Source organism: Poromitra crassiceps, assembly GCF_964638095.1.
Source record: "Poromitra crassiceps genome assembly, chromosome: 12".
NCBI classification, from domain to species: Eukaryota; Metazoa; Chordata; class Actinopteri; order Beryciformes; family Melamphaidae; genus Poromitra; species Poromitra crassiceps.
In genome coordinates this window covers 29741755-29759450 of record NC_139632.1, presented here as the reverse complement: position 1 = coordinate 29759450, position 17696 = coordinate 29741755, and the positions used below count along the sequence as shown (strand labels likewise).

The 17696-nt window shown below is 42.3% G+C and overlaps 1 protein-coding gene across 1 annotated transcript; it reads left to right on the top strand.

The window, feature by feature from the left end:
* The first annotated feature begins 1099 nt into the window (after positions 1–1099).
* Positions 1100–13583, top strand: ncl (nucleolin). The gene is made up of 16 exons (XM_083647146.1): positions 1100–1237; positions 2776–2877; positions 2962–3091; positions 3456–3584; positions 4301–4420; positions 4645–4791; positions 5161–5259; positions 5439–5562; positions 7227–7363; positions 7477–7603; positions 7941–8080; positions 8606–8735; positions 9348–9493; positions 10636–10762; positions 11861–12192; positions 12798–13583. Exons 1-16 carry the CDS (start codon positions 1220–1222, stop codon positions 12863–12865), a joined length of 2076 nt encoding a protein of 691 aa, XP_083503272.1. The 5' UTR covers positions 1100–1219; the 3' UTR covers positions 12866–13583.
* Positions 13584–17696: the final 4113 nt, after the last annotated feature.

Here is a 17696-nt window from a genome sequence, read left to right as displayed (position 1 = left end):
AGATTCTAAACAATATATAGCAATACAGACAGTCCAGCAAACTATTGCTGCTGCTGCTACTACTACTAATAAATGAGGCCTACTATAGGCTACTACTATGATACTATAATAGGCTACTATGATACTACTACTACTACTAGCCAACTACAGGCTACTACTAAATAAATAGACTAATAGTCTATCTATTTAAAAAAATAAATCTTCCCCAACACCAAATTCTACGGGTTAGGGTTAAATGGAAAAGTGTGCCTGGTGAGTTTTACTTTATGCACCCCCCCCCCTTTTTTTTCTTTCCCAAATCTAATTTCCAAACAATCTAATAATTAGGCTACATAAATATAGGGTATTGCTCGGATGTCTTGCTCGGATATGATCCTATATTATAGTCTCTATAGGATTACAAATACATAGTATTCTCGCTTGGCCCTTGGCTTTCTCCGAAAACGTTGTCCCATGGGTTTGATATTCAGTGGATATCGATCCGCGCGCACACATGCACTACCACACGGCTACACGTGGTTGATGGGGGCTGACTGCGAACACGTGGTCCATATAAACAGCTGTCCGCCATGGGGCATAGGCTACAGATAGTCTATTAGTTGGCTATTGATTGTACTGTATAAGTATTGAACACATAACAAAACTGCAACTGTTATGATTAACGACAATTTACTACTTTCATAAACGTTTCTACCAATAATTTCGTTTTGAAATAATTTTAGACCATGCATTTGAGTATTTATTTCAACATTACAAACAGTGTTTGGATAGTTTTGCAGTTACAGATGAAGTTAACGTGTATATTGTATTATTGTATGTATAGTAACATTGGTGTATTTATGCTAGTTGTTTTTTATGATAAACTGCAGTCATTTGTAAATATCATAATGCAATAAATGCTACTCCGCGTGCCAGTCGGGGCGATGCGCGAGCACTATGCAGATCCCTTCATAACATTCTGACGTGTGATTGGCAGAGAAGGCCGTGTAGGCGGAACATTCTGGCGTATGATTGGCGGAGACGGTCGTGTGGGCGGGGCGCCGTGAACGCGCAGAGCACGAAACACGAAAGTAAAATAAGCAGCGCGTCTCCGTCACATCTGTCTCTTTCTTTCTCAATGTCCCACGGAGTAGGCTGAGCCACGTGCATGCTTCCGTGATCTCTTTATCTCTTTATAAACGTCCAGTTTCTGCGCCTCATTGAAATACGCAGCAAAATCATGGTGAAGTTAGCGAAGGTAAGACGCGTGCCATTTATTTGTATTTTAATGTGTGCTTTTGTTATGTAGCGCTGTGTTTACGCATGAGGCCTTTTCACGGAGAAGTTACTGCGTTGCTAGTGACGGGAAAATGGCACCTGGGCTGGCAAAATGTCTGCTCGTGTTCCGGGGTTTATGTATAACATTATTCATTCGATCGTTTACTTACGAGTGCTGCTGTTGAAATTCACTATGTTGCTGAAGACACTACCACGATGAGTAATTATAACGTTGCCTCTCAGTAAATGTTTCTTATAGACTCAGATTTGTCAGCCATGTTTGCCCCTTGCAATTGGTTACTAGGCCTGGCTGCTAGCTTTAGCCGCTGCTAGTTAGCGTTAGCTGCTCAAAATGGCATGCAGGCGTGTGCACGGCTTAACGTAATAAGCGTGTTTGTAACGTTACATGTAGAATACTGACATGCCATTTGACGGTTTGTCAGCTAACGTTAATGGATCCATTTTATGGAAAAATGGAGCAGACGGTTTATGTTAATGTATAACGCTAGCTAACTGGCTAGACTAAAACAGCCGCATTTGCCCAGAAGCGGAACTGCTTCACTCTGGGTAACGTAGCTTTAATATTAATAACAGCTTCGTGGGAGTTTAAATTGTGGTCATGTGTGTCAGCGCTCATTGCCTTTTTTCAATTTTGCTCGACGCTCGCCCGCAAGTGTCTGAACGTGTAGCTTGTAAACGTGACTGTCTGGCTAGCTCCCGTCCCCCGGAGCTCCACGTGGGTTTTGCGCCTGCTCCGACCGACACGAGGCCAAGCGCAAAATCAAACTCAGAAACCCGCTACCATGTTGGACATACCACAAGCTTACAATACCTCATCTAAACTATCGGCACACTTTACATATTATCTAATTAAATCACTAATGATCTTTTGGGAGGTGGGCCTAGTGCAGTGGTTCACAACCTAGGGTTCGGGACCATCAGGGATCATTGACGGGGTTCCAGGGGGTCCCCCATTCAAGTGATTAATTGATCATTCACAATTACTTAATTTACAAGAAGTGAACAAATTAGAGAATGTGTAGAATGACTGTTTTGATCATAGTTTCTGTTATCCCTCTATCTGCAATACATATAAACTAATGGACCAAATCATAACGTTATATGACAATACAACTATTCTCAGATTTGTGTACAGAGACCAAATCTAATCAAATAGGGGTCTGTGGCCAAAATGTGGACTAACTTTGTGGTCATTGAAGGTTAAGAATCACAGGCCTAGTGCTTAAAGAGCCAGTCCTTCCACGAGTCCTTGTGGTTTAATTAAATAAACATGATGCCGAATTGTGCTTGAGCAAGATAAATTAATCCAACACAGAATCCCTACTAGCTCCACAAGTGCTTTATTTTTTATTTTTTATTTTTTTTCTTCTTCTCCCTCCATTACCGTTACTTATACAGGGGGAGTCTCACTGAGAACAATGCTCTTTTCTGTAGCTGGATTTGTGCTGATTTTAATAATAATAAAATTATTAATATTTTTTTTTTCTCTTTTTGCAGGGAGCAAATAAACAGGCGACCCAGAAGAAAAAGGCGCCTCCACCCCCTAAGGAAGTGGAAGAGGAATCAAGTGAAGAAGACAGCGATGAGGAGGAAGAGGAGGTATATTTGAGGTTTTGTTGCAGTGTTAAAATAATCCTATTTATGGATTTCGTTGGAATTAAAGACATTTTCCCCCTTTGGTAGACTCCACCAGTGAAAGTGGTGAAGAAGGCCACTCCAGCTAAAGCTGCTCCAGCTGTAAAGAACGGCAAAGCAGCCAAGAAAGCAGAAAGCGATGATGATGACGATGAGGAGGAGGAGGAGGATGATTCTGGTAAGCGCTCCTGTTGTCCTGTGATCTGTATTAGTGGCCGTTCACACCATACGCCAAAGCCACGCAGTTTCATTTCATCGTCCTTGTTAACAGATGAGACCATTCACACCAGCCACACGTCACGCTGAAGCGATCATTCAGGATTCAGTCCTTTTTCCAGGCATGAATTAAATGGGGGTTGTGGTGGGTTCAAGGTGCGCTGGGGCAAAGAGACTGCTGTTGGTGTGAACGGTTAAGTCTCGGTTCAGCTTGAGCCTGCCCCAAGCTTCAGTTCTGCCTATGGTGTGATGAGGCCTAACTCTGTTGTCCTGTGATCTGTATTATGGTGCGATGAGGCTTAACACTTTGTCAATCCAACCCACAGAGGAGGAATCTGAAGAAGAAGCCGCCCCACCAACAAAAGCCCCTGCAAAGGCTACACCAGCTAAAGCCACACCGGCCAAGGCTGCCCCTGCAGAGGAGTCGGATGATGATGATGATGAAGAAGAAGACGGTAGGACTCGAAAAATAGCAAAACACTGTGAAGGTCCCCCATGAAAATGGTCTAAAGTCATTTCCGGTGGTGAACTATTAGCGAAACATTTGAGTTGATACTCTGTTCCCCTTCAATAAAGTTAATTCTGAACAGAATATATATTTTTCTTTATAGATTGTAAGCAGAGAAGTTGCATGTCAGAAAACTTCTACAGGCAAAATATTTTTTGTAGCTTTGAGTTACAACATGCAAAATTACAATTTCCCCTGTGCACTTGTGATTTTAGTTAAGACTGATATCAATGTCATGGCAACAAAATGTACCAACCATAAACTTTATGGTTGATAAAGTAATATAATTAGATGAGACAATTGCGACCCCATGTTTTCATTCGAGCTAAATGCCATCAACTGAGCTCTTGGTTTCCTTTTTCCTGGTCCTTTTGACAATACCATGGTCCCATGCTGTACAACCTCCATTTCTTGGCATGCATGTTGTTGCTCAGTACTCATGCGTGTAATGTACGGAGGTAGAACAAAGCCAGTGCTATGTCTTCGGTACCGGTGTGTGTTATCGTCTGCCGGTTCTATCCTCAATCGCTGGCACACTCCCGCCTTTTTAGTGACTTCTGTCCAAATTCATCTTTCCCTGTAGATCTCTTCCCAAGACAAACTGCTTGATTGATTCTTCTTGTCAATTTAATCATTCTCATTTTATATTTTCTCCAAATGAAGAATCTGAAGATGAGACACCACCACCCAAAAAAGGTACTCCAGCTGCCAAGGCTGCGGCCAAGCCTGCAGTGAAGGCCCAGCCTGCTAAAGAAGAGTCAGATGATGATGAAGAGGATGACGGTGAGATTAAGTCTTTCAATTTCTTCTTAATCTTTTATTAGAGGGACAGCAGTGCCTTATTTGATAAACATAAGCATGCATATGATGAGCAACAAGGGACTTAATACTGAGTGTCTGTGATGTCAACCTTTTATGAATCTGATGCAAGTCAATGGCAGGACGGTGGATTGATTTCAAGCAATGATGGTGGACGCTGATATTAATGCATCACTTGTGGATTTCAGACTCTGAGGAGGAGATGGACACTGCTCCCGCCCCAGCAGCCGCTAAGACAAAGAAGGCAGGCATGGTCAAGGCCAAGGAGGACTCTGAGGAGGAGGAGGAGGAGGATGATGACGATGAAGATGACGATGAGGAGGAGGAAGATGATGGTAAGTTAGGATGATGGAAGAGTGGAAGGTGACGAACATCTTTATCCAAGACAAACTACCAGCATTTTTCTGCTTTGCAGGTGTTAATTTTGAATAAATAAAACGTAAAATGCTTTACACAAGGTATAAAAGACACACAAAAAAAAGTTAAGTTGTTTTTTATTGTCCACATGGGGAAGTTCATCATGGAGATAAAGCAATTATAAGAGAAAAAGAGCCCATTAATTTAGAGACAGCCAGCCGTTGCAAGCCTTTGGCACGTCGCTATGTCGAACATCTTGCCTATTGCATATTTTCTTTCTTCCTTGTCTTGACTGGATGGGTGTCTGAATTGAATGTTATGGTGCTAAAGAATATTTTTCTCCACAGAAGCCCCAGTGACTCCTGCCAAGAGGAAGGCGGAGGGAAAGAAAGACACACCCCCTGCCAAAAAGGCCAAGGCAGAAGGCGCCAAGGCAGAAGGCGAAGGTAGGGTTTGACTCGGCTGACCATCAGTAAAATTCCAATATTGCTCATTGTGATGATCAACAAGGGACTTAATACTGATGTGTGATGTCACCTTTTTAATGTTCTGAATGTGTCTGCCAGCATTATTCTCATAGCACCCTTCATTAAATGAAACTCAGTATACATTTAATCCTTCCCAGGTTTCTGTCTGTTTATTGGAAACCTGAACTCCAACAAGGACTTTGATGAAATCAAAGACGCCCTGAGGAAATTCTTCTCAAAGAAGAGCCTTGAGGTGGTAGATGTCAGGCTCGGCGGATCCAAGTATGTAATTTTTTAATATTACAATGCCACTGGAGCATAATTGGGTGAATTTTGTATTCCCTCCATTTCTTGGCATGCATGTTGTTGCTCAGTACTCATGCGTGTAATGTACGGAGGTAGAACAAAGCCAGTGCTATGTCTTCGGTACCGGTGTGTGTTATCGTCTGCCGGTTCTATCCTCAATCGCTGGCACACTTTCAAACATTCCTACTGTACACGGCTGAGAAGTTTAAGAATATGAATCTCATTTCTAGGTCTTAAAGTACATTTGTCTCCATGTGTAATTATTACACGTAAATTTTTTTGTAGAGTTTGGGAGGAAAAGTATGGGAAGTGTGACCAATGTCCTGATAATGCATAGGTCAGTGCCTGTTCTGTTATCTTGTGTCTGTGATGAATGATCTTCATCTTTAGAGTGTAATGCTATTCACCTTATGTAGAAGAGACAGTCTGGCTTGAGAGACTAACAGGAAGTGTAAACACAATCGTAAATTCTGATTGTTTACACTTCCTGTGACTCATAAACCTAGTCTAAATCCTATGTGAGTCACACTAGGTTTGACCAGGTGAGTCAGACTAATTTGAGCAGGTAAAATGGCTGGCGTTTTGAACAGGAAGTCGTGACACAATGGGTCAAGTGGGCGGGGCTACATAAGGTGAATAGGCCAGCGGCATATTGGAGCTGTCACTTTTTCCAAAAATAAAGTTTGAACTTTAATTGCCCCGCAATTTGTAAAAAATTGAGTTACACGTTATATAAGAGAGCCTATGTAACGTGAGTTTGTGAGTGGGGTGACTCGCTAGCAGGTGTGTCCGCAGGTTTGTTGTTGTACTCAAGTAACACAATAAAACTGTACCTACCTGACACAATGTTGTTATCAAAGTATCTGGGGCCATGATATTCCAAAATAGTCTGTAGTTTCCAATAGCGAGCCCTTATTCACATGCCAGAGCTGATGCTCAAAATTGTAAACTGCAATACACCACCAAACCACTGAGCACCAAACCGATACATCTGTCGCTGTGGAGCAGTTGAAACCCAAAGTGACACAGCCTAAGAAGGTCCCGTTTTATAACGCGAGTCGCGTTGAGGCTAGTGTTGTGATTGTCCGCTCCTGGCTTTGTTGTTGTCTGCGTCAGCATCGGCCGCCTCCATTTTGTCTTGTGTCTCATCAAACAACAACTTGTGTCATGTCAACATGTCAGGTGGTCAGGATAGGTCAAGCTGTTAGAGTGGGGCCCCCTCTGCTGGATTATCAAGGAATTACATTAAAAAAAAAAACACTTTTTAATTCAGATGGGTCAATTACATATCGAACACCCCACCCCCCCCTCCCCACATTCGAAGTTGCATTCGAATTTCGATTAAAAAGTGACAGTTCTACAGCATATTGCCCATCAGTGTAAATCATACTGATCACCAACCTAAATCTTAAACCTGCAGGTCGGGCCTGGAACAAGTATCAGATTTTGCTATTGAAACTGTGTAGAAACCATGATTTCCATATTGTTGTAAACCCTCTGTGCCCTGACTTCTTATATTTGTTAAAGAATCATTGCGTACATAAGATCCAGAAACACATTTTCAGATGGTGTAAACAAACTGGGCTTCGTTTTTGCAGTTTGACTCCAACGTCTTATCTCTGCTTCTCCCATCCTAATAGGAAATTCGGCTATGTGGACTTTGCATCAGAGGAGGACATGCAGAAGGCTTTGGAGCTCAACGGCAAGAAGTTCATGGGCCAGGACCTGAAGCTGGACAGGGCCCGAAGCAAAGAGACCTCACAGGACAACAAGAAAGGTAAAAGATGCTCTCAGACTCCATGAGACCCCATTTTTACTTTGATTTGACGCATTTCCATGATTCTTGTAAAGGCCGGTAAGTTAGGCTCACAGTGACATTTGTTCCAACAGAGAGGGACTCACGGACGCTGTTTGTGAAGAACCTTCCCTTCTCCGCCACGTCGGATGACCTGAAGGAGGTCTTCGCGGATGCGGTTGAAATTAGGGTACCGCCAGGCCAGAATGGTGCAAACAGAGGGTAAGAACTAGTCGCTGCCAATCTGTGAAATTATTACGTTTTCACAATTAGTTTTCCCTTAACCCAGATCACCGTATTCACTATAAGGCATGTGAGCAGCTGAGGATCCTAGACATGACAGTCAGAGTAACTTGGCCATTCCCATGACTTGTAAACAAGTCAAAGAACCATCAATTTTTCCACTTTTACAAGCAAGTGTCTTTGTAAAATACAACAGGACATCTACGTTTTTGATAACGGCATTTGGTTTATAATTTCCAAGTTCTATAGAAAAATAAGGATTTTGAGGAGCTGTAGGTGTGTCAGATGAGGTAACTTTCCTTCTTCCTTTCCACAGCATTGCCTACGTCGAGTTCAAAACTGAAGCAGAAGCAGAGAAGATGCTGGAGGAGGCCCAGGGAGCCGACGTACAGGGGAGGTCAATCATGGTCGACTTTGTAGGAGATAAGAGCCAGAAAGGAGGAGGCAAGTTCGCAGGTAAACTTAAGTCATTTTGTGAAACTATAAAACTTCAATAATACTCCTTCAGGCTGTCTAATCTTGATCACAATCTCCAGCAAAAGAATCGTTTTTGCTTTGCAGCCCTGTCTTAGCAATCATGGTATGAGCTAAGCGGGTTAATTGACACACTTGCATGTAAAACTGCTTACTAAAAGTACCTTACCTTTGCTTTCTTTTTTAACTGCTCCTTGCATGAATTGTAATTTATAGCCTTCTATACTTTATACATGCATGAACTTCTTTTGATGTAATATAGCCAGGACACTTTGTCCAGCTTGGCATCTGAAAATAGAATGAGATCAAATTAATACTCTGGGAAATGAAAACGGCTTCCTATGTCTGAGCATGGCCAGATATGATGCAACCTCTACTTCCTGATTCTCTGTGATTATTTCAAAGATAGTCAAGTACTGATCTGGTCCATGGCTAGAGAGTTCAAGACTATCCCACCCGCCACCTTTTGTCCCGATCTCACTCGTCTTTTCTCCTTCCCTCCTGCAGGGGCAGCAGCTGCCAGTAAAACCCTGGTAGTGAATAACCTCGCCTTCAGCGCCACAGAGGAAGCTCTGCAAGCCGCATTTGAGAAGGCAGTCTCCATCCGGATTCCACAGAACAACGGCAGAGCCAAAGGGTGAGTGTGGTGTCTGGCTGCTGCATTTGCTGATGAAACAGCCAAAGTCGATATGCCCTTTCCCTTGTGGGAATTTCACTCTCAGGATTAATCTGGGGTGTGATTATTTCAGATTGCGTCACTGATGAACTCGCATGCAGGCATAATGGAGTTTCCAGTTATGAACTTCTGTCTGATTTTTTTTGTGTCATCCTAAACCATCCATAAATAAATCATTATTGGCAGGATCTCACAGAATGAGACCTGCCAGACCACGGAAACAGCCCTTCTCATGAGCTCCTCTTGATCTCATCAGTGATTTTGCATGGATTCGCACGAGAAGCAGAGCCAATGCACAGTCAGAACGGGCTCCCCTAGTTTCAAGTGGGTGTTGCCCATGTCTGCTGTACAACACATAGGAGCATCGGAGTTCAATTATTATTGTCATGAACATAAGGAATATATTATATTCTTGCTTATGTTATAAGCAGTGTAGGAAATTGCTACCAGCCACCAGACTAAATCTGAGCTACCGTACTTTCATATTTTACTAGCATGTGGCTAGTGCAAATTTTGTGGCCAGAGTACAATACATACAACTCCTTAACCTTTGTCTTGTTTCCCCCTGTACAGTTTTGCCTTTGTAGAGTTTGAGAGCACAGATGATGCCAAGGATGCCCTGGAAAACCTCAACAACACAGATATTGACGGCCGGTCAATCAGATTGGAGTACAGCCAGAACAGCAGTGGCAGGGGAGACGGGGGCAGAGGAAACTCTGGTATGTCTTCAAACCTCACAAAATGTCTGGGAAATTACATTACATGGACAATATCATAACCACAATAGGTCACATTTGATCGCTGCAAGAGCAGTGTATTGTAATATTAAAAAAATACATCCAGTACTTGGTACTGTATGTATTTTTTTAATATTACAATGCCACTGCCCCTGGAGCATAATTGGGTGAATTTTGTATCCCCTCCATTTCTTGGCATGCATGTTGTTGCTCAGTACTCATGCGTGTAATGTACGGAGGTAGAACAAAGCCAGTGCTATGTCTTCGGTACCGGTGTGTGTTATCGTCTGCCGGTTCTATCCTCAATCGCTGGCACACTTTCAAACATTCCTACTGTACACGGCTGAGAAGTTTAAGAATATGAATCTCATTTCTAGGTCTTGAAGTACATTTGTCTCCATGTGTAATTATTACACATAAAAAATTTGTAGAGTTTGGGAGGGAAAGTATGGGAAGTGTGACTAATGTCCTGATAATGCATAGGTCAGTGCCTGTTCTGTTATCTTGTGTCTGTGATGAATGATCTTCATCTTTAGAGTGTAATGCTATTCACCTTATGTAGAAGAGACAGTCTGGCTTGAGAGACTAACAGGAAGTGTAAACACAATCGTAAATTCTGATTGTTTACACTTCCTGTGACTGATAAACATAGTCTGACTCCTATGTGCAGGCGTTTTGAACAGGAAGTTGTGACACAATGGGTCAAGTGGGCGGGGCTACAGAAGGTGAATAGGCCAGCGGCATATTGCCCATCAGTGTAAATCATACTGATCATTAACCAAAATGTTAAACCAGCAGGTCAGGTCTGGAACAAGTACCAGATTTTGCTATTGAAACTGTAGAAACCCTGATTAACCACAATAAGTCACATTTGCAAGAGCAGTGTAATTTTGAAGTGTCCTTTAACTGGACTGGATGGAAGTACCCATGCTCAAGTGCTGAAACTTATAAATCCAGTTTAATGATGGTTCACATCATAACTGTTCGAGTACTGTATTTGTCCTTTTATCGAGTACTAATTTAACTTGTTCTATCGGCAAAAAATGTGGCGTTGAGTTTGCAGTGGCTGTACAGTGTCTTTTGATCCGATTGTTCAAATGTATATGTGTTCCCTTTGCCACCAGGTCCTACAAAAACCCTTTTCGTCAAAGGTCTCAATGAAGACACAACAAATGAGACCCTGAAGGAGTCATTTGACACTTCCGTTGCAGCCAGAATAGTGACAGACAGAGATACCGGCTCATCTAAAGGGTAAGACTGGCCATATTTGAAGTATTCCCTCTTGCTCGCCCAGTCTTCTCATGAGCTCCTCTCGTCTATCAGTGACGCTGTATGGATTCGCACGAGAAGTAGAGAAAACTCGCAGTTAAACAGGCAGCTACCTCAACTGAGTGGGAGTTGCCCATGTCTGATGTGAAACAAAATCCACACAACCGTTTATAGCAACGGAGCTGGAAATGTTTAGATGCTTTCTCTGATATAGACCTTCAACCTCATTTGTCATCTTTGATAGTATTTTGTTGTCATTTTAGGGTGCACATAATATATTTGTTTTTAAGGCCAATCCATTATTACTTTGGGGGCTGCTGTTTATAGAATAGCAGTTAAAAATGAAAATAATTTAATAAACAAATCTGCTACGTTTGGCTTAGCTTCATATGACTATGTAAACACAGAATATCCCAAAAGGAAGAAGAGTGCCTCTACTTTCATAGGGAAAAAAAGTTTGATTCTACCTTCATCCATTTGTTAGTTATCAAAACGTGAATGTAGGTAGTGTTCACCGAAAACGCCCCATCTGTCCCAGAAATCAGAAAAATGCATTTTTGTACCAGCGGAGCACTGAGAGGGACATGCGGGTCATGCTCTCGCCGTCTGGGGCCGTATCTGACGGCTGAAATGTACACTGAGTGAGGGCTCACAAACCCCAATACTAATCTTCCTGACAGGAGATGTGTATGTTTACCAGCGTGTGTGGTGGGGGGGAAAAAATCCTTCAGCTTTGAGTGACTGTCACGAGTCCGTCTGACAGTGCGTCAAGCTCGGGCAAAGCTGCTCGTTGCAGCGCTTTGAGGCACCAGGCTGGAGCTTTCTCCTCGAGGGAGATTGTTGCGGTTCTCTGCTTGCTGGTTTTGGTGGACCATAACCGTTGCTTTTGTGGAACTCCGGAAGTGCAGTAGTATTTCATAAGGTGGCCAAGAGAGCCATCACATGACTGTGAAAACACGTGGGTAAAGGGTTAAATGCTCATATATCTCTCTGCCCCAGTTTTCATCTTTTTTCTTTTTTTTTTGTGAGTCAATAATTGACCCAATAGAATAATCTTGTTTCTTTTTCCCTCCTCTGCAGCTTTGGCTTTGTGGACTTTGACAATGAGCAGGACTGCAAGGCAGCCAAGGAGGCCATGGAGAATGGTGAGATTGATGGCAACACCGTGACGCTGGACTACGCCAGGCCCAAGGGTGATGGTGGTGGATTCCGCGGGGGCCGGGGTGGCGGTGGATATGGCGGCGGTGGTGGATATGGCGGCGGCGGCGGCTTTGGTGGTCGCGGCGGCGGCGGCGGCAGAGGAGGCGGTCGCGGCTTTGGTGGACGCGGCGGTGGCGGCAGAGGAGGAGGAGGAGGAAGAGGAGGCGGCCATCGTGGCGATCGTGGCGGCGGAGGACGTGGAGGCTTTGGAGGTAAAGGAGTGGGAAATTTCTCATGGGCTTAGCGAGGAAGTGGGAATTAGACCAGCTAGTACAGACAGTTTCAACTTGCTTACTTCCTGCTGTAGTGTTTGCTAATACAATAGCTGACAGGAAATAAACTCAAATAAACTCCCAAATAATCATTGGGACTCCAGTTTGCTGTTCAAGTGGAAGTGTTTTGTCGTACTAGCCAATGAATAGTGGAAATGCATTTCCTGCTCCAAATAGAGATTTCCTTTCATTGGTCGACAGACCCTTTTCACTGCAGCCAAATTGTGTCTCAAAGCGGGGTGTAATCAATATGCGTTTACCCTGCTTTGAGACACAAAATGGCTGCTGTGAAAAGGGTTTATTGTATGCCTTTAAAAACCATGACTACACAAGTTAATGCTTAGTAACCTTACTGTAAAGTTTACAGTGTCCTCATGTGATTAGTTTTTGTGTTTATTTTACCACAATCTTTGCCCAAAATGGCATTTGTGACCTTTGTGACCTTCTGGATGAAAGTCCTGATCATAAACATCAAGTGACTATTCTGATTTGGTCAGTTGCAGATGAGTGGATTGGTAAACTGAAGATGTTTGTTCTTCTTCTAGGTGGAAGAGGCGGCGGTGGTGGATTTGGAGGAAAACCCCAGGGAAAGAAAATTAAGTTTGATGACTAAATCCTAGTCTGTTTTACTCTTTGAATGGACTCTGGTTTCATCGCTTTTCAGAGCCGTTGGACATTCCAGAAAGCGTCATTGATTACGTATATATTTAACTGTTAACGGGCATTTTAGCCCCTCTTTAGACCCCTAAAACCCTCCCTCGCCAAAAAGGTCCTCGTCAGCTTGTGGGGTGCTTATGAGTTCTCTGAATGTTCCGACTGCAAACCTGCACCCTTCAACCATTATGAGTTTAATTTTGTTTTTGTCCGAAGGAGTAAAATGGACTGCGTCCGGCAAACCAGTTTGCTGTGAAAACTATGGCCGTTGTTTCAGACACACAGTGTACATTTAAACAATTTGTATGATTTCATTTTACCTTTTTGTAAAAAAAAGTGTTGTATCCATACGTTTTTGTTTTTATTTTGTTTGTCATTTAGTTTGCTTTAGGTGCAAAAGTTTTATTGTAATGTTAAAGGCATATTTTGATGGATGGTAGATTGGAGTCACGGCCCAAATGTTTTGGGTCTTAAGAATTTGATAAAGGTGTTCTGTCTTGTTTCTTGGTTGGGGCACAGTCAATGTCTTAGAAGTCGCAGAGGACTAGAGGCCTCAAAAAAATCAACATATGTAAGATAAAAAAAAAATATTTGTAGTGCATTGACTAATTTTCCCATGTGAGAATCTAAAGGTTTTCATGTGATTGAATAAAACCTTGTAGGTGGTGATTTTTAAATGTCTTTGTCCTCACTGTCTGCTGCATGGAGTAATCAACAGGATTCTACAAACTTGAAATATTGAAAGAGCAACTGACAGAATTGCGATGTACATTTATATTTTGACGTTAATGGCTCTGGAAAGGACTATAAATTGCATGTATTCGTGTCAACTCAAAACAAGTATTTGCTTTGAGTAAATTAAGCTTGGAAGTTGGGTGATTCTGCAACTGATTATTTTCACTCTTATTTTCTAGATTTAGTTTATCTATAAAATATTGAAAAATATTTTTCTTAAAGCCCAAGATGATGTCTTTAGTCCACAACCCAAAGACATTCAGTTTGCAGTCATGGGAGTAAAGAAACCAGAAAATTCACATTTACAAAGCCGGAGTCAGGATTTTGACCCCCCCTAAATTACTCAAAAGATTAATCGGTTATCAAAACAGTTTGCAATTAAAATAGTTTATTAATAGCTGACATCTAATCGATTCATTGTTGCAGCTAGTTTTATTTACACCCTGATTCACTGGCTGGTTATGATTAGTATCTCTTTGAGATCAACTGGAGCTGCTGCTAGGTGGGCAGGAACCCTGTGTTGCCACCAGGTGGCAGTGTCCAACAGGTAGTCAGTCATACAGTAGGTATGTTACCTGGAGGACAATGGCATAATATAATGAACACTTGACATGCAGGTTATTGGCCATTAGCTTTTGACAGCTATTATTGACCTGATTATATGCCAACACATTTATTCAGAGCTACAGAGGCTGAAGTGTTAACAAAGCAAAGACAACGGCACCCCTCCAAACAATACAAGGTGCAATTCAGACAGTTCACTTGTCATTGGATGGTGAGAACAGTAGAAGTTTTCTGCTTCAACAAAGAAATGGTTTGAGTACTAGTATAACCATGTTGGATACATGTCGGGGTGACTGACTTTGGCCCAGCTCCGATCTTTGCCGATCTGATCTCAGTAAAGTACAGGTCTGAACGCACCCAATGCGCATTGAAATCCGACCGAGCCAGGCCACCTTCGGAGGTGGGGATTAAGGACCGCCTTCTCTACTGACCTGTGCATTACAAGGGAAATCATGGCTCAATGACAACATAGCCTACAAGTCTCTCCTATAACGTTGATTAATTATCTGAGCTCAAAGTAGATGCAATCAACAAAGGTTCAAGAAACAGGATTGTGACTGGAAGGTTGCCTGTTCAAATCCCCCCCCCCCATCTGGCAATGACCATCAAGTTGCCCTTGAACCTGGTACACAACTGGTCCCATGGAGTGTGAGACCTGGTAGGACTCCTGGGAGGGTTCCTACTGGTCTGGAAAAGTATGGAAGAATATTTGTTAACAGACTATTGTCAATTGTGATTATCTGACTTCATTTGTCTAAATAATTAAATTCTGAATTTAGACAAAATAAACGCATAAGTGTCATGGCATCAGAATGTAACACATTTAATTTTAAAACCATTTAAATTTGTTACATAAACATCTAGCTGTATTCCCAACCTGGTCTCACTCCCGGGGAGTCAAAATACACAGATTTGTCATGCCCTCTCGGGGTCATTATTGCCAACGCTATGCCGAAGGACCGTCTGGACGTCGCCTCACGGTGACCCCCAGTGGTCTTGACGTAACACTGAGGTTTAAGTAGGTCAAAGTTGCACTAGGGAGAAGGGGTGGGAGTGGCGGACCTGTTCAAGACCTGACCCAAACCATAACCCTAACCCCAGCCAAGTTGCTTTGTTGCCTAAACCTTACCGTTGTTTTACTTACCTTACCTAAACCTGGGGCTGGGCAATAATTCAATATTATCGTTCATCTTTAAGTGGAATCATATTGTGATGATATGAAGATATTTTAATATCATGACACATTTCTGATGTCTAAATTAATGATGCAAAGCAAATTCTCCATATCGCCCAGCATTACATCTTACATGGGGCTTTGACTTACAACTGAAAAGTGAGAGGTAGAGCCTGCACACTTACTCCAAGACGTAGTTTAATAAGGACAAAAGATAAATTGACGTTTCGATCCTAGATATCTGACCTTGACGAAGATCCAATGTAGGATCAAAATCAATGTATCTTTTGTCCTCATTAAACTACGGCTTGGAGTAAGTGTGCAGGTTCTACCTCCTTTCACTGATACAGCTTTTTCTGCTATAGCCTTGCACCTATACGTGATGTGCATATAACCTCCCTTTCAATTTGACTTGCAACTGAACATTTAGCCCACTTGTACAAAATAGACATTTACAGTATTGTGTCACCGTTCAGCGTAAAAAAAAACCTAGATATGATTATTCATCCAGATAAACATGGATGTGGTGCACAAGGTTGTCGGTTCAGTCCCTGCATCAGGATCTGGCTTCAGAAAAGTTCACATGATAAGCTGCAAGCAGACAATGGCCATGCCAGTTTTTCCTGTTTGGAGCGTTATGATAGCAGGCCCGCTACAGCCATTTGATTTGTAAGAAAAAGAAAAGAAAAGCCAGTTACCCATCCCCTAGCTAAAGTATGTGTTGCTCATCAAAGTTTTTGACCCATCGGTTACGTACAAAACCTTTCAAGAAGAGGTGCTGACATGTTCAATTTGTTTATTTCTATAGCCACAAGTCTCCAAGGACAGTACAGAGAATGAGCCTAACTACTAGTAGTTATTGCCAGTTAGATCTAGTAGCTCTAACTGTTCAAGCATAGACTGGAATGGTGTAGGATAAACATCAGGAAGACACTAAAACAGACATAACAGCTTATCTTCTACATAGGTGAACCTACAGTATGCCGGTGTCGGTGCAATTTCGGATTGGCTACACAAGATCGGCTCGGGCACACATTGTAATTGGCTGCACGTCGGGCACATGGGATTAATGTGAGCAAAATGGCCGACAGCTTTAGATGAGCTAACAAGCTACGCTACTGATGTTATCAGACGTGATTGACATTAAAAATATGAATCATACAAACATCCAATCATCATGATTCAAGTGTTACAGGACCATTTTTCTCATAAACATGAGCATTACTTTTTGAAAATGAATGTTGTGAGTTTAACTTCATCTGTAGTTGTCGACCCCGAGCCAAGCACTTCTGGTAGGGCGAACCGATCCTGTAGGCCGAGTAGATCCTGTACTTACACCAGCTCCACCAGCCTTAGCCTTCCTTGCATACAAGGAACAACTCCCATGAACAAACCTTGTTACGGAAACAATTGAAAACTTAGGTGGGCCGAGTCACAGAGGGATCCCTCATTGGGATGGCTGAGCATTCAATAGGTGCCGGGAAATGAGTGAGAAGGACATGGACAATGACGAGAGTAAGCAGAAAGACAGGTGAGACCGAAGCGGCAACATGGAGCACGGGGTTCACTAATATAACAACAATCATCATCATCATCATCATAAAGGGAGTAAGTGTGATAGAGAATGAAATTCCACAGCCAAAAGGTAAACAGTGAACCACTTAAAGGAAAACCAGTTGAAATGAAATGATGGAGCCAGGAGTCATAAGAAGTCGTCTGATATGATGTATTTGACATAGATCTTGGCCAAGAGCAAGAGATGCACTCTTGGCCAAGAGATGCACTCTTGCATATTCACGAATGGATACACAGGCTTACATACATTGAACAGAAAGTCAAAGATACTTATAGGACACACATCAGATGACATGTCTTGACGCACACTTGAAGGCCACTCTGTAGACTCAACCTATCTGTTATTCTGGCCCTGTAGAGAGCACCGTGGCACGGTGACAGGGCACAGTGTGCGATAGAGAGGAGCTGCAAATGTAAGGTACAGGTTATCTAAATACGTCTGTCTGTGTATGTACACAGGTTATCCAAATATGATGTCTATCTGTGTATGTACACAGGTCATCCAAATATGAAGTATGTCTGTGTCATAACTATATGTAACTAAAATGGAAATGTATATGAATATATTAATAACTAGTGATTGTCAAAATAAAGGCTAATGTGATGTAAATTTTCTCTATCAGTGGGTTCTGTTTGTTTGTTTCTCTGCAATTTTTGTCCCACAATTTGTGTCCCACATTGTGAGATTTGTGATGATTTTGGTCAGTAATGATGTCACTGATGATGTCACAATGTCTATGAC